Source organism: Trematosphaeria pertusa, assembly GCF_010094035.1.
Source record: "Trematosphaeria pertusa strain CBS 122368 unplaced genomic scaffold BU26scaffold_8, whole genome shotgun sequence".
Classification (NCBI taxonomy): Eukaryota; Fungi; Ascomycota; class Dothideomycetes; order Pleosporales; family Trematosphaeriaceae; genus Trematosphaeria; species Trematosphaeria pertusa.
Genome location: NW_022987219.1, coordinates 1,390,431 through 1,412,371, shown reverse-complemented (window position 1 = coordinate 1,412,371; position 21,941 = coordinate 1,390,431). Strand labels below are relative to the sequence as shown.

Genomic DNA, 21,941 nt, shown 5'->3' with positions numbered 1-21,941 from the left:
ATATGAAACGATAGATCGCGAAGTGAGGGGCTTGCGTGAGGATCTTGGGAAGTTCTCGATGCGGGTCCGAAAGGAGCGTCAAGCCTCACGCAGTATAACGAAAACTTTACTCTCCTTCTCCCGTCATCTTTCCCCATCTCCCGGTCGAAGGATTCAAGCCCCAGCATCGCGTCACTCTTTTACTTTCTTTTACTTTCTCAAAACGCACGCGGCATTCCTTAGTTGCCACTTCGCCCTCTGACATGTGCCTTATCGTCGTTCTTCAGCTTCGTGTTTCGAGGTCGCATCACGTGTTCGTACCGGGTGCTGATGAGCAAGTGAGCCTAGATGGCAAAGATCTGGCCTATGGAGCCGGAGGGTAGAAGTGCTTCAGGGCCTAATGAGTTGACGAAAACTGGAACTAGCAATAAACTACTGAAGGACGGAGATCTAGAACGAAAGGGGTAAATTCTGAGATATGCCAACCGAAATTGAAATCAAGCTTTTTCCGTTCCGCCGCCACTCCGCAGGATCAAGTTGCTTACCCGTACATAATTGCCGCCCCAGAAACCAGAAAATGACCGAGGAGAGGGAGTGCGCAAGAACAAAGGAAATATCGCGCCGTGTTAGGTGGGGGCTCTATGTAGATTGTAAATGGCGGAGTGGACGCGAAGGAATGATCAGCATGCTAGGAGGGAGTGTTAAGGATGAGGGGGAAGCTATTGGATCTCAAGTATTTCGACCGAAATCTCGTACCTTCAGCGGTAGCCGGGCCGTTTGACAGCAGTCTCGCTCGCTTTTTTGATGCGAACGACTCTGGTGGTGCTTCCCTCACCGGTCCGCTTCCGCTTGCTTTCTTTCTCGTAGAGATCGACGACATTGATATTATCACTAATAGCAATATCGTCCTCAGGAATAGGCGCCGCTGCGCCACCCTCCATTTTGATGCGCTTCGGCATCTTTTCTCTCATCGCGGCGCTTTTGTCTTCGAGTGTCGGAATGAGCCGAAGAAGCTCGGATCGAATATCCTCCCCAACCTGAGTAATCATGTAGTCGACCGGAGCTTGGCCGCGCAAGGTGGCACTGAATGTTTCCAGGAGCTTGGATACATCGTCGAAATGCTCTGCAAGGACGCTGTTCATAATCCGGTCGAACTCAGATTGAAAGTGGGTGATGATATGGTCCACGAAGTGGTCTTTATCCAGGAGGAAAAGTTTCGCCATAATGTCCCGCTGGAACTTGATTTTGGGACTGACATACCCCGGGTTCTTCTTGCCATTCGGATTCGGCTTGAGTGCTGGAGCCGCGCCAAAGACTGCGTCGTAGTGACCATCGGTAATACAGGAGACGAGGTTGTTGTCGCGATCTCCTTCCATCATCGCCCATAGAAGGGTGCGCTTCTCGATTCTATCAATCCGGTCCATGAGAACCTTCAGCTTGGCTTGCATCTTTGGGCGCACGTCCATCCACTTTTTCTTCGCCTTCTCAACGACAACGAGGTTCGCGGATGAGTCGTCCATCATCCGTATCGCCCGGCAGTGGGTATGGTCCAGGGCTTCACTCAGAGCGCGCTTCATGTCATGCATGCACTCGACGTGCTTAATGTACGAGCGCTGGAATCCTGGGGCCAAGAGGTCCGAAAGCTCCTTGTTCCAGTTGCACCCATTTTCTAGGCCTTTGGCCTTTGATGCGCCTTGGGGAACGGTACCTCTGCATTTCAAGATCTTGTTGAAAGTAGGACCCTTGAGAGCGAACCAGTGCTTGGTAAGCTTCTTGTTGACTAACTCTTTGTACGTATTGGCGTCGGCTCGCATTTTGTCGAGGCAGTTCTTGGAGATATTTCGGAATGCGCACTGTGTCTGCGATAGAAAATCCTTGAAAAAAGCATGCCGCATGCAATCAAACTCATCGGCTAGCGTACGAAAACCGGCATCCCGGTCGGATTCCGTCGTTGCTCGCTTGGCCTTCTCGATGAAGGCGGGTACCAGGACGTTGACATGGGTCGAGTAGTCGTCGAGATTTTTCTGTGCCGGAAGAGAGAACAGAAACTGCCTGATAGCGGGAATGCCCGTCATCGACGGCGATAGAGCCGGTTGGTCAGCGAACTTGATTTTTGTTTTCTTGATTGAATCCATATAATCGGACGCAGAGGCATGGAATATATCTGGGAGATCATTTGCTGATCGTCCCTGAAATTTAGTGGAAATCTCCAGCGTGATGTCGTTGGCGCGGTCGGTAATCTTCCTTTGTTTCAGACATCGCTGCAGGTAAGACTTGTACTTAGTGATGGTGTCGCGCCCGATGATGTCGTCTTCTTCTTCTGCTCTATTCTCTTCCTCTTCTGCCTCTTGAATCATTTCCTTGATCCTATCATATGGCGGGCCGCTGCACTGACTGAGTTGATTGGGGGTGAGAGACTGGATTGTTAGCAGGCCGTAATATTGCGCTTTGAGCTACTAAACTTACGTCGATCTTGGTGGCCACCAACCTTACATTCGCAGCACCACGGAGTGTGATGGCCGCGCGGGCATTATTAATGACTGCGTCATCCGATGCTATGCGAATAGTGTCGGCCACGAGGATCTCTACGTCCACACTGTCTTTAATGTCCTCCGCATGCCGAACCCGTGAGAGGTTAATGTCGCCCCAGCCTAGAATGTGGTTAAATTTGCCTCAAAAAGGGCCAATCAAAGGGACGTACCAGGTAGGTCGATGAGCTCGATGCCCTGCTGGAGAAGGTCATGCCTAAATCTGACGGTGACGCTGTCGACCAAAGGCCATAGGCAAACTTCTCCCTTGACTTTGGTCAAGAACGGCTTGATCCTCTCGAGCAATTTTCCCTGATCGTTACCCATATAGGTCGCAACGCGCTGGGAGTTCAAATTGAGCTTCGCAATCGCTTCGTCGCACTTATGTTGACAAATCCCGGAAAACTCGCCACTTTTGTATGCGCTGGGACTCCAACACTCCAAGAACTTCTCCCGAGAACCGAAAAGTGTATTGAATACGTCTTCTGCGGTGTCCTTGGCGCGCCTATCTTGCTCGTCTTGTCGCCGGGATTTGACTCGGGGTTCATCTTCGTCGTCCGAGTCGTCGTCGTTCTGATAGTAATAATAAGAGCGCGCATGCTCGTTTATCATTGTCTCCATTTTTTCAGCGTTGAAGAACCTCACTTCTGCGAAGAAGTACCTCTCCCCGTCCTGATCGTTCTCACCGGGATAGTGGGCATAACGCGTGATGGCGCTGGTGCATGCCTGTCCATCAGCGCCCGTGATCGAAAGGCCATCACAATCAAATAGAGCGTTGGTGAGCAAGCTCTTCCCTGCACCTTGAGCACCGATGAGCGCGACTTTGATGGCTGGGCTGCGTTCAACCTGGGAGAGGGCACTGGCTGCTCGAAGGAGATGCTGAAGCTCTTTGTCATTATCTGGCAGACCCTTTAGGGCGTCGATGACCAATTGAGCGAATTCTTTTAGTTCCGCATCGATCCCTCTCTTATCTAGCTCCCACCACGGATGAGGCGACTTTGGCTCCTCTGATGAGTCGTACTTGTCGACGAGCTTATGAGTCTTCAGGTAGTTAGGGAACTCCTCGAAGGGAAGTGGCTCGTCCAATGCCGCCATAATGTCTAGACGCGAGTCAGTGACTGAAGGCCTTCAAGCGCACGTATGAGCAGACCGAGCAAGCTGCTGTTGTTGGTTGTTTTGATGCTGCCATGCGAAAATGGAAAGTGGTGCTTGCGTCTAATGAAGGCTTAGACGGTCACCACTTACAGGAACGGTGACGCCTCGCACAGCGGCTTTGGGGCTTCTCTGATGATTGCTTAAACTATAAAGCTGAAGTAGCTTGCGCTTAAGTCTGGTGCGGCCGATGAGTGAGGAAGTATAACGATGGTAAAGAGTGCGGGAGTGGAGAAGAGATGGTTGGAACGGAGCGAGGGAGGGCTAGCTTATATACTAGGAGATACCGCTGGCTTTCCCTCCCTGGTAAAGGCGGGACGTGGGCTGTTCAAAGGAAAGGTGAGAGAATGATTGGCTCCGAGATCGAGTTCTTATACTCCCATCTAGATTCAGGTGAGGTGAGAGAGAGAGGCTGTCCTCGAAGCAGGAGCGCTCACGGGCGAGCGCGAGTGGACATTATGGAATCTTCCAGAGATCCAGCCTCGTGCTCACTCGGAGATGATATGTCAGTGAAATTGAAAGTTGAAAACGCGGCGAGAATGGAGAGGACGTACCTACCACTTTAAGCTTTCCTGAAGAGGGTGTGTATTTCCCAAGATTCTACTTAACGAACCAATGATACATTACCTAGCCCGTAGATAAAGGCGCGATTCTTGCGATTGGGACTTACCCCTCGACCCGTCCGCTGAAGAGTAAATAATTCACCGCGGGACCTAAAACACTCATATGAGTCCACATCTGGATAGGCGCGTGGTCTTTCAGCTTGGCGCAGAGACAGGATGCCGACCGGCAGCACAACGCCTCGGAAGTTCGAGAAGTAGCTCCGTTCCGCCTAACTTATTTATACTGGAGCCGGAGCGTTAGGCTATAAGACTTTAACGGACGATGGCAATAAAGAGGTAGATATCGAAGATTAGCGGGCATCTTGACAACCTCCGTCCCTGGTGTGTTGTTCCTGGCTGTATAACGGCCTTATGGCACTCCCACCTTTTACTATATCTTGTATGAACTTACGCAATCGACCCCAGCTGAGGGGTCTTGTCGGCCATAGCCAGGGATCGGACAGCGGCATCCTCTGAAAAGGAGAAAATCTCCACGAGAAGTGAGATATCACAACTTATGTCGCTTGCTGCAACAGTTCGATGCCCTGGAGAAGATATTCGGTTACTGCGCCGCAGCATTGCGGCCGGTATCCCTTCCACAAGGGGACTCTATTGAAACGTCCAAAAGCTGGGTCCGATGCATGAGTCGTCCGACGTGGGCAACCTTGAAGTGGTGCGTACTAAGGTGTAGAGCAAATGGCAGTCTCGTACCGATTTGTAGGCCGTGAGACCGAAAAGACGTCCTCTAGTGACTCTCATGGTGGGCGACACAGGAGCAGCCGTTGATGAAGGTCGGCATCTCGGGACTGATTTCTCCGAGCCGAGGCTCCACCTCAACCCTCAACGACATCTGTCCATCGGTCAAGCACACCTCCAGACAAATACACATCCTCTCCTCTATGATTCAGTCCCATTATTCTAAGATTGCCAATGGCATACGTTTCCAAGGTCTCGACGCGCAAAGCACTGCGTACGCTTCAATGACCGCCATTCACGCAAGTCCGCAGCACCGCGGAATTCCGCACTGAAACCCGCCCGAACAATGTCGCGAATGGGCCTGGCAATGGGACCTGCTTCGATTTATGGCGCCTCAGGATGATGCTTCGCCTTGAATTACGCGTGTTTGTGCCGCACAACGCGTCCTATATGAGGACTACCCTTCCCCCGTAAAGGTCCGCATTAGGCTTCAGTTTACACTTAGGAAGACGCACTCCACGCATCGGCCACTGGAATTAGGATCCAGCGAAAATATCTAAGACTACAATGGGTGAGTTGGCCTCCTCCGCTCTAGGATGGCAAGATCTGACAAACGTGCGGCAGAAATTCCCCAAGCAGTCCACGACGCTTTCGTGGCTTTTCAGCCTGATGCGTCGCTATTTGCCCTACCCATCACATTCTCGGATACAGAACTCCAATCACTGTCACCAATTTCCTACCCGAAAGTTTTGAAGGCGACGTTCCAAGCTGCCTTGAACCAGCTCGACGATGTCCTCAGCCCGAAATCCGCGCTATACCTCCTCCTTCGCCGGACCGACTCCTTGGTCGCCGTAACATACGTGCCATACCTCGCAAAGGCTGAGCAGAGGGCATTGTTTCTTGAGAACAGGCTGAAGCTGGTTCAAAAGCTGGGCAGCGAGCATTTTGCTTCGTCCATCATTTGCAAAGAGATGGGAGAAATCACGGATGCTCGCTCCTGGGACGAGCGGGACGACAGCGGCCGCTCTTGGGATAGTAATCAAAACAAGGAGTCCTCAGATTGCGAGACCTGCGAGAAGGTTGCAGTAGAGGGACAAGCTGTCAAAGACATGGGATACAAGAAGAACACTTGTCGCCTCTGTGATCGGCGCATGAAGAACAAGATCGAAGACGATGCACTCGAAGCACTAGTCAAATTGAACGATGGCGGAAACTGCGTTCAGCTCGTACGTCTTACTAGGCTGCGCACAGAAGCCCATCTAACATTCGGCATAGTCCGTTGACGTCTCCACGGAAGTCCTCCAGCTTAATCTTCAAGCTCAAAACGTCACGCCATCGGAAGTTGCACAGAAGCTACCGGCGGACTGCCCGAGCTTTACTTTCTACTGCCACCCCGACCACAACCTCCTTTACTTCATCTTTTGCTCCCCCGACAGCGCCACCGTCCAACAGCGCATGAAACATACAATGGCCATCCCCGGGCTAGTCAATATCATTGCTAGAGACAACGGCGTGAATGTGGACCAGAAAATTGAGATTCACGACCCGGAAGACCTCGTATTTGAAGAGAAGGACGAACGCATTGGGAAGTTTCGGTCTATGTATCTACGGAATGAGAGTGTAGGGACTGAGTCAAGATGGGAAGGTATGGATGAGTATCAGAAGGTTTTGGACTCTGTTCATTAGAAAGAACTGCCTGGGTCCTTCACTACCAGACCGTTGAAGGCGGCATCGGTTCTGAAACCGAACAGACCCATCGAGTGGTGCTGGTAAAGTTAGCCAGATAGAGATTAGGCACGCACTTGGATTACTGCACCCCATCCTAGCCTCACGCCCTCATCCATTTCTTTCAGTCGCTCCTGTACACTGTTTTCTAGCTCTGCACACCAAATACCTCATCTAAGATGCAACCCAATTCCTAACCACGCTTCCATGTACCCACCCCCCTCACTCAAACAAAAGCCCCCATACACCGATCCATAATCCCCGCCGCCTTAATCTCCACCTTCCCCATGCACTTCCCCTCCGCATCCTCAAGCATATACCCATTCGCTATCTCGTTCACGTTAGTCGGCCTGCGAGTGGGGTACTGTGAAGAGTATTTGTCGAGTCCCCTGAGCGCTTCGACCATAGAGTGGTAGATGCCGATGACTGAGAATGTAGATGTGGATGTGGGCGTGTGTGTTGGTGCTTGGGAAGTGGGGTTTGAAGACGGAGAGAAGACTGTAAGGATGAGAACGTAGCCGTCGGGAGCGTAGGGGCCGGGGATGGGCGAAGGGTTGGTGGCGGACATGGCGGACGCGTATTTCGTCGGGCTTGTATGCGGAAGTGAGCTTGGTGGTGGGAAAGGGCTGAAGGGCGTGGGATTGTATAGTGCTGTGGGCTTTGGTTTCGGGCTCGTGACTTTGGTGTTTGGTGAAAGCCTCATTCGTTTCGTTAGAGTGCGGGCAAACCTGATCATTTCCAGGATATCAGGCGTTGAAATTTAGTGGATCTATTTGCTTACCTATAGAGGGAAACGAAAATAATTCATGCAACGTAACTCATATGTCCCCTCCAAAACGTATCCCCACTCCTCCCTCCCACCACCTGCCCCTAATCCATTCTTACCTCCCCCGCTAAACCCACACCCCCTCCCACCAATCCACAACCAGCGCCCTCTCAATCTCGACCTCCCCCTCATAAACCACCCCATCCCTACTCATCTCATACCCATGCAAGTCCTCCAGACCTCCCACACAATACTGCGTACTCTCCTGCCAGTTCTCGCTGACAAAGCTCGCCAGCCCCTCCTGCACTGCCTGCAGCGAATGGTAGATCTGGATGGCGCTGACGTGGGTAAGCTCCGTGGGGTCGTTGGAGTCGTAGCGCTTGCGGAGGATGGCGTAGCCGGGGCGGGGGGGACTGGGGTGGCGCGGTGGAGGGGGGTTGAGAAGCTGTGTGGATGGGTGGATGGTGGCGAGAAAGTGTCTTGAGCGCTTTGTACTTCCCACTTGTCTTCGCGGGCGTGACTTGGATATACCAATTTGACGGCATCACAGAGCAGGATGACGAGGTCATTGCGGGCATTACCTGACTGATTCCAGGTCACTCCGCTTGCCACGTGAAGATATACCTATGTATGGATCATTTGAAAGGCCCCGAAGGACTCTTCGAACGGGTTCTATAGCCTTTGAAAAGAACCTATAGAAATGCCTATGAAGCTAAAGGAAGAATATATACAAGAGACTACTGCAGTGAATCTACAAGTAGGTCCACCATGGCCTAGACATCATAGGCCAAGCCACCGCTGGTTACTGTACGGACTACAGTCGACCAGCCCCAGGGGATTAGGTTTCGATGCCTCTAGCCGGTTATCAACTCCGCGAATCCGGAGACCTGAGCAGCGGAAACCCTTCAATCTCCGGGAAGGGCTTTTATGAAGGGACCTAGGTGGGGGTCGAGTCCCTATGCATTCGGAGTGGCGCACGACTCCGAGGACGCTGGCGGTCGCGTCACAAAATCTACAATACCATGCAGCAGATATGCCCGATCGAATAATAAATTCGATACGAAACTTTCGATACCTTCATTAAAGGCGAAACGAGCCAAAAATATGAATATCATCGTGGCGCATCATAAGGGTGGTCGTCTCTAATGATATAGATCTGGCCAACAAGGACGACACAGCCGATCGTCATGGAGATGGCGATGATTGGGAGATTGACACGCGCAAAGTCGAGGCTGTGCATCTTGATGTGTTTCCTGCCGAGGATGTCGCGCCATAGGAGACCGGCTAGGGAGGCGCTGAAAGCCACGCTGAATGCGCCGTAGTTAACCCCGAGTGCCATGCTATAAACCGTTGCCCAGAAGGTGCGATTGGAGATTGGGACTCCATTTTCGCGGTGGATCTGCTGCCATGTTTGGATGACGCGGGAAAGCAGGATTGTGGTGCCAATGTTGGTGCCAGCGAACTGATTAGTTAGCACACATGCTCTTGTACTTGACCTTCTGAGAGGGACTTACGTTACACAAGATGACGGAGAGAAATGCCATGCCTCCTATCGCTCCGACAGTGCCGGTCTTGGTCACCCAATGATCCCACCCGAAAGCAAAAACCGGGATCCAGCCTTTGGTGACCAGAGCTTGTACCAGGACAAACATGCAGAGTGCAAACGGCACAAGTGGTAACGGTAGATGCGCAAGCACCGTCGTGGCAGTGGGGAAGGTCTCCTGCGACCATCGCCATGCGTTTGCGATAAGTGATACGAGCGTTGTTCGCTGCTGTATGTGCGCCGTTTGTTTTTCGTCGACAATAGCCGTCTTTTGGTCGTCTTTGGCTGCGACGGCGCTACACTGCTGGCCTCGCTCGCGAGAAGGAGACCTGGGTGAAGGGCTCTCAGTCAAGCCACGGTCGGAGATTTGGAAAATATCAGGTTCGGACTGATCCGTATCTAAGGGCTTTATGTCGTTCATCTCCTGCTCTTCTTTTTCTGCTTCAACGAGCTGCAAGCTCTCCCGACCTCTGCGAGCGATGTCGCGCGTCTCAGCGCGATGCCACCATCCAAAGCCGATGTCCCAGCAAAATGTGACAAACGCGCCGGGCAAAGTCACCCAGAAGACAGGGTGCTCGCCGCTCTTTTGGGAAGCAGCGTTGAGAGCCAAAAGCGTGATCAGGGTAACAGCCATGACGATGCCTCCGAAGGCGGCGCCGCCTTTATCCAGAAAGGGATTCATAATCTCTTCAAGGGACAGGAGTTGCCCTGCCTCATCATTCACGTGCTCGTCCTCTTGTTTCTCCAGATTTGGTCGGGCATTAGGGATATTTGGGTTCACGGGCTTCTTGTTCCTCGCTTCCTCTGGGAGCTCGTGCATTTTGATAGAGAATGGGATGAGATCCGGGTCGGCGAAGACGATGTAAAGGAGAAATGGAAACAAGACGACAGCCGTAGCGACTACGGGCACGATGATATTGGCCGTATATTTGAGGAACTTGATGTCGAAAGCAGTTGCAAGTACGAGGTTGGTTGGGTTGGAAGAGACCAAAATAGCAGAGCCGATGTTGGCAACGGCAAACTGGGAGTATATCCAGGCTCGAGGGTGCACGATGTTGCTCGACACGCGCGTCATGTAAGCGAGAAAAGCGGTGCCGGAGAGGATGACGGGGTCGTTCCCAATGAAGGTGGTCAGGGCGAAGAAGAAGGCGTAGAGGTAGAAGAAGAGCCTGTGTCCAACGTTGCCTCCCCATTGGAGGACCTTGAAGGCCAGATATCTGATCAGGCCAGAAGCGTCGATGGAGATGGCGATATACGCTAGCGAGAGGAAGAAGACCATGATGTCGATGGGAGAGATGCTGTTCACCCCGACAGTCCCGTCGTGCACTTCTTTTTTCCCGATAGCCAGTATAGCAAGCAGGAAGAGGTCCGCTACCAGAGGAGCCGTGACAAAGTTCATGGGGAACCTCATCCGCAGGAAGAAACCACCTGTGCCGTCGCCATCATGAGACCGGCGAGACCTCTTGGGAAGAACTCGCAGCGCGGCGAGCGCATCCAGAAACCCATCAGCGAGCCTCCGAGGGACGTAGATGGGGATGTGGAAAGGGAACAGGACATTGACATTGGTCAAAACGAAGACGATGAGGGTCACGATCGAGCGCCAGTTTCTGATTTGGCTGGTGTCTGTGCTGATCTGGTCGCTCTCGGCCATTTCGATGCGGTGGGGGTGAGCCAGAGGATTCAAGACTGCGATCGGACCTCAGGACACCGGCGCGCGGCATGTGAGGCTCTTGTACAGGATCTTGCGAGGTTGGTGGGATGGCGGTGTCGCGATGGCGATCGCAGTGCGTGATGAGGCACGCCGCACCGTGTAAGCGGCCAAGGAACCGGTCAGCTGATTCGAGTTTAGCGCCCGCCTGAACGGGAAGGCGGGATCGACTCAGCCCCAGCCCGCTCCTCCACGATCACCACATCCCGCCCGGAGAGCCGTTGTGCGATGCGATTCACAGTCAGCACAGCCCTGTGCGCGATCACCTGGCGCACGCCCTGTTTGCTTCATACTTGCCTCACTCCGTCATTGCGCGCTCTCTCCATGCGGCTCAAACTCTCCGGCGAACTACAGAAGATGCCTGCCTGCCCCAGCATCCTCATGTCCACCTCCCCGCTCCATCTTCTTTAGATATTCATGCCGGCTCTATCTGCGCTTCCTGTGCTAGACGACCTTGCCATTCGATCTCAAGCCGCCGCCGGCGACGCTCTGCAAGTGGTGTGTGCCTGGCCGCTCTCTGGACAGTACGGATTAGGCTCTAGGCTGCTGTATGTACAATTCACCCTTTTCTTTTCCTGAGCCATGCGCGAACACTCAGCTAACACTCCACAGATACTACGTCCTTGTAGCCGCTTGCGTCTTCGCACGAAAGAGAGAATGGCTGAGGAACGCCTGCTTAGCGGCGGCGTTGGTGTTCCCGGCCGTTGCTGCAATTCACGGCATCGTGCTCGCATCCATTCACGTCAATGGTCAGTTTCCTTGCTTTGAGCCCTATCAATGCCCGCCACATCTAACAGCGCCGGAACACAGGAGCTGTTGATATGGACATTTACGGCGCCTTCCAGCTTTGCTCTATCGGTATCTTGGCTGCTCCTTTAACCGTTAGGCTCTCTCGAACCTATTTCTACGACCCAGGCCGCAACATCATCTTCTTGTGGACTCTTCTTATCCTGGCCGGGCTGCTTGGCTTGACCGTCGAGTTCTATCGGGCCACGCCAACCGACTGCGGCTATGACGACGCCGGACAGCCGATCGCACGCAATCCAAAGCAATTTCCTTATGGAAAGGCCACATGCGGCATGGTTTGCTCTCCAGACCAGGGCCCACAGTCTCCAATGAGGCAAGGCCCTTCGAATGACATCGGTGTGATACCCATACCAAGCAAACTCACTTTCAACACCGGCATGTTGCTTGCCGCCGCCTGTTGCATTCCCGCTATCCTGTCGCTCATGTTCACATGGGACAAAATTCTTGAAATCAACTGGAAGATGCGGCACAGGGATGCCGCTGAAGATCAAAGAATGGACGAGCTCATCGAAGGCACAAACGGTGCTACCGTCCAAAAAATGAAAGATGTCAACAGCATGGTCAGGTTTCTGCTGGGCGTTATCGAGATCCCACTTTTCGGTGGTGCTGTCCTCGCAATTCTCTGCATCGGCGAGATCAACTTTTTCAGTGCTCAAGTCATGTACCAGACAGAAGAAATTGCCAGCATCGGTACGTCCTCTGCCAAGCAAACCTTCACCCTCCCCCCACCGCCACTGACAATTCATTGCGTCTCTAGGTCAATGGGCCCCCATCGCAGGTACTTCGCTTGCTGCCATAGGCTCTTTATACGTCCTCTTGACAAAGGGTGTGGATGTGGAAAATGCAGCCGTAGCCACGAATGGTTTCGTCAGTCACTGCAATTGCTCGCATCACATCCAGCGGCATCCGACCCTAACCATTCAGTCGGATGGGGACTATTCGCCCAGAGAATATTCGCCAAGTCATAGGAGCTTCCATGGCAATACTTCCGATACGAATCCGCGCTTATCGAACGAATCGCGCCATACTGCAAGTCAATCCATGACAGAGCAGGCCAGGCCATCCACTCCGGCGGATCCGGGTGGTAGACGCAGAGTAGCTGAAATATTGAGGGCGGCAGGCGACTATCTCGGAAGCGCTGCAGACGACAGGTACGACACGTCCGCATACAACCATAGTCGGGCGCGCGAGTTTCCTGAGATCCCTGGCGAGGAAAGGAGAAACCCGGAACTGTCTGAAATCAGGAGGCAGTACAGCCAGCGAAGGGAAGCAGTACTCCGCGAAGAGCATTCGAGAGCGGGTAGTTCTGCCGCCAGTATATCCTCCCATTCCGGGATCGAGGGCGGATCCAGCCCTCCTCTGGATTCGTCGCCGTTTCCAGAATCCACCAGAGGCCGACCTCAGGCCCGGAGGGATACGCTGGAAGTCCCTTCTCCGGCGTATCATAGGACTTGAAATATATGACCCGCCGAGGCATCTGTGCGCAATCGACAATGTGAACTCTGATACTCGCCAGGACGTCATTCTTCTATTTCCGAACACTCCGCAACACCGAAATCATATCATCCGCCAACTTCCAGCCCTTGGTGCGCGCTCGAAGCTCGTTCTTGACTCGGATGTATTGGCCTGAAATTAAATCGACGGGAAATTGGGCCAACACGACGGCTCGATCGCCACGGCTACGCTGACAGCATCAGACGCTCTCCCAACACAGCGGTGTAGAGCGGAAAGACACAGAAGGGCCCTGCTATTCGTATGATGGTTGGCGGTGTGCGCTGCGCTTGCTGCAGAACTACTCTCCAAGACATGACCATGACCTAAGACGACACCAGGAAAGTCACTTGGAAATAATTTACTTGCGAAATAGTCGAATCCCTTTCGCTTCGTCCATTCGAATACACTCCCGTACGATGTGTTCGGCTTGGAGATGTGAGGCTATTCGCAGAATATGTACGGCGACTCAGACCATATTGGGCGGATATTTGCCTGTTTTGAGGATATTGGCGAGACTGACTAAGGAGGGACTGGGATTGAAGGGTTTCTCGCTCGATCGGTCTGCTATGGTCCCCTCTTGGGTTCCATTGGCACCCGTTCCAGTTTCGATCCCTGAGGCCAATGACAATGGAACTGAAGGAGAGACCACGCACCGGCTACGGTATCTGCTCAAGCTACGCCTACGAAACAGAAGGAGTCGTGCGAGATATATAGATGCTGGAAAAGGCAAGGGCCCCGTGATGTTTACGGTTTTGGCTAGGCTGAGTTCGAGGTTAGTTGTGCGCGACTCTGTGATTGGTGCTATACCTGCGGGCGCTTGCACCGCAGCACTAGAGGCGACGCTGAAAGTGGCGGAGTCGATCAGGCTGAATCTACAACACATTCTTATCAACGGACTCTTCCCCATCTCATACAACCTTCATAGTCGAGCGGCACAAGATCACTCACTCGCCATTCTTCCAGCCCTATCGAATGGAACACAAGCGCCCACCAAGATGTCGAATCCATCAACGTCGAACGCGTTGGTGCCTTCCAGCCAAGGCTCCTCAGCCTTCTCCCAACAAGGAAGCCTGGATTGGGTCGCACTCGGGAAAATGCAATATTCCGCCTCTATCGCGGTACTGAGTCGCCTGGCGAAAGCGGGCATTGACACTCTGACTGTCGCCTTCGGGCAGGCTATGTGCGTCAGGCTACCTATCGGTGCGCACGGCGAAAAGATTCTCGCTGAATCCATGAAAACACTCACTGCGAAATCTGTCGCTGGAGATCTGATATGGTTCGGTGTTGGCGTTCGACATATCCTTCGTGAACTAGTGCAGACGTCGCAAGGATGCTCACTTGTTGCACTCTGCGCAGCCCTCACCGAGAGTCACTCGATATCGGTCTCCGCGCTCGTGCTTTACGAGATTGCGAGAGAGTGCGGAGGGTCACAGGAACTTGCACCTTCACTCGAACAGTGGGAGGCTTTGGTCCGCGTCGCATCACCGGTCTTCAACGCAACAACTTTTGGGATACGCATCCATCAGATTTCCAGATTGGGCATGCCCGTCAATGGACTGGCTTCGCGGCCCGAGGTTTCCCACCCTTCTGACCTCGCTAAAGCATTGCTATCAATCGGTCAAATTGTCCACGGAAGCCTGCGGAGCGTTTCTATTCATGGGGGCTATAGCAGCAGCTGGATCGCTGCATGGGCCGATTTTGTCCTCGGTCTACGAGTGCTCGTCCGAGACACGCATGGAATCCCAGTATACGCCAACTATGATACCAGTGAATCATTCGCTCAAGTTAATATCGACTTCTTTGAAGATGGAGACAACAAAGCCCTGGTTTGCGTGGAATCCAGTCACATCGTTCGAAGCGGAAGGGAGTTCATTCGGCAATGCTTCGGCCCTCAAAGACGCGTAGACTCCATGGACTCAGACGTTACGTTCTGTGCCGGCAGACTGCATTGGGAAACGATGCTATCCGACACATTTGGAGACGCTTTCACGTCGTTAATGCAACGGACGGACGATGAGACCTCAATAGCACCGCCTCCAGCCATGGCGAAATTCAGGTTCATCTTCATAGCCGAACAGCCGATGACCAGGAATCAGATCTTTACTCGCATGTTGGCCATCTCAGCGATAGTGTTTGTGGCTAAAGGCGTTACGACTATGCACTACGGAACTGCTCGCCACTATCTCCTGCGAGCATGCGACACCATCCCTGAGCTACGGCAATGCAAGGAAGAGGTTCTGTTAGCGGTCAGAGACCTCTCAACAGCTGCTAAGATTGAGGACTCTTGGCTAGATCACCGCACGACTTTGAACCACCTTCCAAAGATACTAGGATTGACTCGAGACTACGAGCTGTTGGTGGCGCATCTGCAGAATCTTTGTCCGTGCGACAACCATGAAGGACACTCGCGGCAATTCTGCCTTCTACGGCTCGCAGACACCATTATATACATGACTTTCCTATTCGATTGCGCGGTTTTGGATACCCCTCTTAAGCCAACAGTATATGGCCTCCACTATCTGTACGATGGGGCGGTATCTATTGCCAACGCCACGGCAGGGATGTTCGAAAGCCGAACCGCATTTCGAATAGACGCGCCTCCGTCGTTGGCTCTTTTCACGTGTTTAAGTCGATTCGCGGAAGGAGACTGCGCTAAAACGTTTGCCCCACTAGCTGCAGTCTTTTCGGCGGAAGATTGGAAAAAGGACTCTCACGGAGACATCGCGCAAAGTGACGGGAAACTCTACTGCTACATTCAGCCCCTTGAAGAACTCACAGACAACATCCAAACAGCATCAAAAATCCATGTTGGATCTGGTCCAATCGAATATCGTGCGCGCAACTACCCCGCTCTGCATGATAAAATTTGGGAAGACGAGTCGCGGCCGCTATATCCTACTCGACGAACGGAGCTTGTCGATGACATCAGCTACCTCAAGCATGATACAACTATAAATCCAATCACGGTACAGCTCGTGATTGAAGAAAAACCTCCGACTCTGTACGTCCGTCACCAGATCACTTCTCCTTCCGGCTCAGTCCTCATCGAATCATCAATATTCTTGGAGCGTCTGAGAAAAGCAGTGGAATACAAGCGCGCAGAAAGACTCGTCCTTACAGATGATCCATGGCATCAGGTATTTCGTGGATGCCAGTACATCCTAGTGGATGGAGAAGGGCAGGCAAAAGACCCAGGGGAATTCGCCAGGCCCAATCATATGCTGCGGCCGCTGAGGGGGAACGTTCTGGGGAGATGCGTAGCAATCGCGACAACGGCGGCTCTGATGGCCCTGGTGAAGACAGATGAGGAACTGGACTTGTTTGCGAGATTCCGGGCTTATTCCCGCGATAAACGGTTCTACACTTTGATATCTTAGAATAAGACTATGGCTCTTAGAGAAACTAGTTACTTCTCCTGCACATCCCTTGCAACCCTTTATATTCCTAGCACATAAAGTTCCCGTCAGGCTGGAAATTACAGCTATCGTTCGTCCCGCCCGAAATCGCAATATCGTTAAACACGAAATCCGAGCACGACGCCTCCCCACACAGAATATAATAATCCTTCGCATCCGCCTCCACCGTCCCGTGAATATTCTCCATCGTGATGTCCCTGATAATAACGCCGTTCGTCGGCTCGCCCGTCGGCCCGCCATTCAGGTAGTCTTGCTGGATATCGATGCCGTAAATGCTGATATTGGCGAGCGAAATGTTGCGATACGTGATCCCAGCGATGTAGCCCGTAGTATTCGCATTCGTCTTGATGCGCGCGCCATTCTGGCTGTTCAAGACTACGCTGTTCTCAAAGAGGATGTTGGTGACGTTATTATTAGACTTGCCGCCCACGCTGCCGATGCTGAGCCCGTGGCTGCCGTCGCAGTGCATGTTCGACACCGTGATGTTGTCGCCGGACGTCACGGCGACGCAGTCGTCCTGGTTGCGCACGCGCGAGTCGCGCAGCGTGAGGTTGGCGCAGCTCGAGATGTCGAAGCCGTCGGAGTTGTGGGCTGCTGCGCGGCCGGCGGAGCGGCTGTTCGGCGCGTTGCCGGCGGCGTTGTTGAGCGTGATGTTGGTCAGGAGCAAGTTCGCGCTGTTGGAGATGGAGAAGCAGTGCACGGGCCAGTTTTGGATGTAGAGGTTTGCGATGGTGGAGTCGCCGAGGGCTTTGCTGACGGTTATGAAGTGGTTGGGTCTGGGGAGGGTTAGGGGTGTTGAGGGGAAAGGGGGTTGGGGAGCGTACTTTGCTATTCCGCCGTTTGAACCTATGCCGTCCCACCAGGCTTGTCCGTTGCCGTCGATGATGGCGCCCGGGCTGGAAGTTATGGTGATGTCGGTGCCACCGACTTTAATCAGGTCAATGTTGCCGTCGTAGTATTCGAACGTCTATGCTTCGTGAGGGGCTGGATGGATCATGGGGATAGAGTTCGAACGTACTGTTTTGCCCGCGAACGTGACGGTCGTTCCTGTCTGCAGCTTCGAGAGATCGAGGGTCGAGCCACTGGGAACAGTCATGTCCTGAATAGTGATAGCTGTACAGGATGCTGTTGCCGCAGCGACATCTGTATAGCTCGTCACAGTACAAGAGCTGTTTGCAGCAGTCGCTGTAGGAGACGCGAGAGCCGCCGCTGAGAACACAGCAATTGCCAATACTGCGCGTGCTATAAGATGTTAGCCAGCAGTTCTTATATTGGTACGAGCCCTCTCCGTACCTTGAGCCCTCATCTTGATTGGCAAAGCCAAGTATGATACCAAGCAAAGCTTGAACATCGGTCCAAATCCTGGGCTCCAAACATTTTATACCCTCCCATGTTTCTGGGAAATAAAAGTGCTCTGCCGATGTAGATCATATCGAGTTTCCCCGGTTCTAAGTTCCCCCGCAACGGTTACACAGATATTGTGGCGCGTGAGGTGTGGCAGAGTCCGCGGTATTCTTCCACCAATTGTCTACCAAGCCAGGCACGGAGGACAGAAATAGTGGGAGCTTGAGACGTAGAATGATGTTTCCTTCCACTGAAGTATAGTACCACCCGTCTTGCGCTTGTCATAAACTTCTGGCATACGGAGGGGTGTTGTATGGAGCTGCCTCGTGCGTTAAAGTAGAGAGGAGCGCCGACTTACTCTCGGGAGGAAGTCAGCAATAGGAATAAGAGCAAATAAATCAAAACGACATGCCAACCATGGGGCATGTCTAAGCAGTGGAGAAAAGATAGAGATAGGGCCCGACGACGAGATTAGAGACAGGGGAAGGTGATGGATGGGGAAATCAGGGTTAAAGCGGAACGCTATCGTGGGTCGCACGTACTACACTTTGCTAAATTGCAGATTAGCAGTAGCAGCAGCATCGGCAGTTGTAGCGCAATGAAATGTTGAAAGTCTATGGGCAGCCAGTCCTAGAAAGAGGGAGAACACACCTCAGCCGCAGAGGTGTGGGTTTGCTAAGGCCAGATGAAGCCTAGCGTGGGTGGAGCTCTTGGCACGGGCCGGAGAGCTCTTCCTGGACTATGCATTCATGTTGACGCTCACTTAGACGATCGCGAACGACAAAGCCCTGCGAGGTTCAACTCCCATGGACCCACCAGTCTTCAGCTGTCGCTCAGCCGTATACGGGCTGACAAAACGAAAACAACTCGGCAAGGTCACAGGACAAATCGCGGAGATTGGCGATACACACGCCAGGCTCACCCTCCTGCCCACGCGATGCGGTCGCTGAATTCGTCCCAAACAATTTTTGTGGTTGTGGACCTCGTCTCGTCGTTCAATTGCTGCATACGCAAAGCAGCCATCCCACCCCGTGCCTCGATGTGTCTTCCACCATGGAGGCACAAGTCTGCAGACTAGCAGCTCACCGGAGCCTTGGAAATATCGAATTCGACGCCACCAGCCGAGACCTGCATCCGGATGTCTGGGCATTAGCCAAAACCTCGCGATGGATGCGAAACATTGCATCTTTTGGGCTTGTCTTCGGTAAAGACTGCCTCCAAACTTCAGACAGCCAATAGACTGCGAGCGATGTTTCCTTGACGGCCTGGTCGCGTAGCTGACTGCCGTGGTACGAGCCACCACATCTCTAGACATGAGGGGGACGCGATCCAAGCCTCACCTCGTGTTGGCCAAAAGGCTCAGCCTTGTGCGCAAAGATGAAATATAAGTATAGCTGCCCTCCCTCCAGACCCCTCTGGGGTACGAAGTATATCGGATGACACTACCGCCAATGGACAAAATGCTTCGTTCGCTTGGCCTCGCATACGCATTCATAGTCGGCAGGGCGTTGGCATTCCCTCGGGCCGGCCTAGCCCCAACTCAGCCTGGAGTCTTGGATCTAGCGATCGAGGGACGAAGCCCTATTCCAACAGCACTCGCGGACGCTGCCAATCCGCTCAAGCTATTTCGACGCGAGGAAACTCGGACCTGCGGCTACATCGATGGAGACTATGGTGAGACAGGGCCCTTTTTTGCTACACGCTGTCGGATCTTTCTCATGCTATGCAGATAACCCGGCAACATGCGGCGTTGACTACTACTGTGCTTTCAACTCGTACAATGGGGCATTTGGCTGCTGTTCCGGTGTCTTGAGCGATTGCTATATTGAAACAGCATGCTATCCCAGCGCCGCGGCAGTGGCCTCATGTGATTCCAGTTGTCTCGTGAACCCGTATCACTACATTTGGTCAGTGTCTTCTGGGTTCGCCATTTTACGTCCAAACACTAATCCGGCCCTTGGGATACAGCACCGCGGGTGTGGATACTTTGTGCTATCAATATGTCTGGGTGACCGGCACGACCGAGTATACCAATTTCGGCTGCGGTCCTATAGATTATACATCCTATGTTTACGACGACTACACCAACGGGCCCACCAGCCGCTCGTCCATCTCTCGAGAAGTCATCACCGTCACGCAGGTCGCTACTCCCACGTCGGAACGGGTGACATCTACTCCAACGCCAACCACATTTGTGTCGACGACCACTACCGGCGCGTCCGCAGGCTTAGCCACCACCACGCCCTCGTCCGGCGGCTCGAAGACCCCGGTGGGAGCTATCGTTGGGGGCGTGGTGGGCGGCATTGCAGTCATCGCGATTGCGGCCACTATCATCGCTATCCTAATTATGAAAAAGAAGCGTCAAGCCCAGTTCGCACAGCCGCAGTTCGCCCCTCAGCCTGCGCAGCCGCAATATATGGAGCAGCCTAAGCAGCCGTACATGCAGCAGGCGCCGGTGTGGGACAACACGCACACAGCGGGGAACCAGGGGGGATATGCTCCCACGAGCCCGCCTATGAGTCCGCCGGTGAGCCCGGCTCCTCCGTACGGCCATCAGGAATATCAGCAACCATCCCGGCCTATGCCTAAGGGCGTACATGAGGCCCCTTGAGGCTGGAATACAGGGCTGTAGCTTCGTGGCTAGTCGAAGGAGCAACTACCCTTTTAGTAATTACGTGACCATCAAACTTTCAGTCTTGTCCTCTGAAGGTTGTCATTGTGGAGTGTTGATCATATGGGCACATCGATGGAGTGTGCGACTGGTGGATTGGCCCCCAGTAAATGTTCTGCTTCGGGCCTAGATTGCGCGGTGATGTTTATACGGCAGTATTTGAATACCCTTTTATAGCTTTATCTCATGCATGTTCAATGGATATTTCCCCGTACTCGTTTGACGCTGACCATGGAAGTCTGAAAAATCTACTCAAAACTGGAATTAGTCCCGGGACAAATGAAAATCCAAAGTCTAATGCCCAGTGCCATGGATAACTCGTGAGCTGAAGAGCACTTTCCGGGACAGCAGATTGTGGAGCATCTATCACACCTAGGCCGAATAAGAAACAGCAAGGTAAAAGGATTTCATATGCTGCTCAACGGACATCCGTGAGCCGCTTCAAAACTGACTGTATCGTTCTAGCAAGGGTCCTTAATTCTGCAGAAAGCACCTCTTGAACAATATTTTGTAAGCCTAGGGCTTCGAGGAAAGAAGTGCTCATCATGTAACACATGGAGATGGTATACGTCAGACAGCTGCTAGCGATTGCTTTAATGGAGTCAGAATTGTACACGATGAACCTACCCAAATTGAAATCTACCCCAATTCTAGCGGACAAAGCCATCGTAGCAATGAAGAACGCACCGCCATAGTATGAGAGAACAATGTCTGAGATACTCGGGGCCGCCGCATGGAGTAATTGGAGTCGTGAAAGAAGGGTGTGAAAAGGCAGTGTTGACTTCCTCTTGCCGCTGAAGATAGAATAGCCGAAGGGAAATGAAATATTACTTTTCCATAAGGCGTTAAGGCCGTTAATGAAGGCCCCATCGGTTGCGATTAGCATATATTGACGCCGTCGGCCTCCGTGCTCCGGATCTCCTTGAATGGGGAGCGGAGTAGCTTCAGAACATGCGTGGGCGAAAAAGGCGTATCGATATGAGAATAGAAGTCCTCGATGCGCGCGTTATAATGCGTGATGTAGTTCAATCCCGGTTCCACGAAAGACCACTGTTTTTCCAGGCGCCGAAATTGACACTGGCAGTTATCAGCGCTATATATATATCAGATACGGGCGAAGGCGGAAAGATTCACAACCGATTTATGCACATGGGTTGGTGCCCCTGCCGCGAGCAAGGCAGAGAGCAATAGTGGAGAAGAGAGGAGCGCGTTTGAAGAGCTAGTGAACATTAGGGAGTGTGCCGAGGATTTGGTCTATATCGCTTCTTCTCTTAGCAGCTGCATGCACCATCAACTGTCCCACCTATTATGTGTCGATCATGGATCATCTGGACCAGCCAGCCATCCGAGAATCACATCTCCTTCTTCACTGCTCGCTCCTACTCCTTCACCATTGAGTAGACTGACGTTCTTATCTAGCGTAGAGCGTCCATTAGGCGCCGTGGCATTGCGTTCTTGACCGGCGAACTGGCTGCCAATGCTTTGCAAACTATGTGTTGGCGTTTGCATC

At 52.8% G+C, this 21,941-nt stretch overlaps 8 protein-coding genes across 8 annotated transcripts; 4 read left to right on the top strand and 4 right to left on the bottom strand.

The window, feature by feature from the left end:
• Window positions 1–358: 358 nt before the first annotated feature.
• BU26DRAFT_458564 (uncharacterized protein) lies at window positions 359–3,621 on the bottom strand. The gene is made up of 3 exons (XM_033824984.1): window positions 2,681–3,621; window positions 2,446–2,630; window positions 359–2,396 (listed from the first exon to the last, which is right to left on the bottom strand). Exons 1-3 carry the CDS (start codon window positions 3,600–3,602, stop codon window positions 738–740), a joined length of 2,766 nt encoding a protein of 921 aa, XP_033683329.1. The 5' UTR covers window positions 3,603–3,621; the 3' UTR covers window positions 359–737.
• Window positions 3,622–5,139: 1,518 nt separating this feature from the next.
• BU26DRAFT_551650 (uncharacterized protein) lies at window positions 5,140–6,775 on the top strand. Its single transcript, XM_033832114.1, has 3 exons — window positions 5,140–5,528; window positions 5,582–6,183; window positions 6,233–6,775. Exons 1-3 carry the CDS (start codon window positions 5,525–5,527, stop codon window positions 6,641–6,643), a joined length of 1,017 nt encoding a protein of 338 aa, XP_033683328.1. The 5' UTR covers window positions 5,140–5,524; the 3' UTR covers window positions 6,644–6,775.
• A 133-nt stretch (window positions 6,776–6,908) lies between these two features.
• On the bottom strand, window positions 6,909–8,017 carry BU26DRAFT_506046 (uncharacterized protein; the record flags this gene model as incomplete). The annotated part of the gene is made up of 3 exons (XM_033826883.1): window positions 6,909–7,410; window positions 7,586–7,942; window positions 7,980–8,017. The coding sequence occupies 3 exons, from the start codon at window positions 8,015–8,017 to the stop codon at window positions 6,909–6,911; spliced, it is 897 nt and encodes a 298-aa protein (XP_033683327.1).
• A 44-nt stretch (window positions 8,018–8,061) lies between these two features.
• BU26DRAFT_520027 (putative arsenite transmembrane transporter protein) lies at window positions 8,062–10,730 on the bottom strand. The gene is made up of 2 exons (XM_033829208.1): window positions 8,963–10,730; window positions 8,062–8,910 (listed from the first exon to the last, which is right to left on the bottom strand). Exons 1-2 carry the CDS (start codon window positions 10,640–10,642, stop codon window positions 8,560–8,562), a joined length of 2,031 nt encoding a protein of 676 aa, XP_033683326.1. The 5' UTR covers window positions 10,643–10,730; the 3' UTR covers window positions 8,062–8,559.
• A 168-nt stretch (window positions 10,731–10,898) lies between these two features.
• On the top strand, window positions 10,899–13,189 carry BU26DRAFT_331408 (uncharacterized protein). The gene is made up of 4 exons (XM_033822191.1): window positions 10,899–11,247; window positions 11,312–11,448; window positions 11,510–12,196; window positions 12,264–13,189. The coding sequence occupies exons 1-4, from the start codon at window positions 11,117–11,119 to the stop codon at window positions 12,959–12,961; spliced, it is 1,653 nt and encodes a 550-aa protein (XP_033683325.1). The 5' UTR covers window positions 10,899–11,116; the 3' UTR covers window positions 12,962–13,189.
• A 551-nt stretch (window positions 13,190–13,740) lies between these two features.
• BU26DRAFT_506043 (uncharacterized protein) lies at window positions 13,741–16,307 on the top strand (the record flags this gene model as incomplete). The annotated part of the gene is made up of 2 exons (XM_033826882.1): window positions 13,741–16,001; window positions 16,166–16,307. 2 exons carry the CDS (start codon window positions 13,741–13,743, stop codon window positions 16,305–16,307), a joined length of 2,403 nt encoding a protein of 800 aa, XP_033683324.1.
• Window positions 16,308–16,402: 95 nt separating this feature from the next.
• BU26DRAFT_565722 (glycoside hydrolase family 28 protein) lies at window positions 16,403–17,722 on the bottom strand (the record flags this gene model as incomplete). The annotated part of the gene is made up of 5 exons (XM_033833428.1): window positions 16,403–16,425; window positions 16,480–17,192; window positions 17,241–17,383; window positions 17,435–17,658; window positions 17,710–17,722. 5 exons carry the CDS (start codon window positions 17,720–17,722, stop codon window positions 16,403–16,405), a joined length of 1,116 nt encoding a protein of 371 aa, XP_033683323.1.
• A 1,295-nt stretch (window positions 17,723–19,017) lies between these two features.
• BU26DRAFT_331401 (uncharacterized protein) lies at window positions 19,018–20,456 on the top strand. Its single transcript, XM_033822190.1, has 3 exons — window positions 19,018–19,434; window positions 19,490–19,667; window positions 19,729–20,456. The coding sequence occupies exons 1-3, from the start codon at window positions 19,197–19,199 to the stop codon at window positions 20,369–20,371; spliced, it is 1,059 nt and encodes a 352-aa protein (XP_033683322.1). The 5' UTR covers window positions 19,018–19,196; the 3' UTR covers window positions 20,372–20,456.
• Window positions 20,457–21,941: the final 1,485 nt, after the last annotated feature.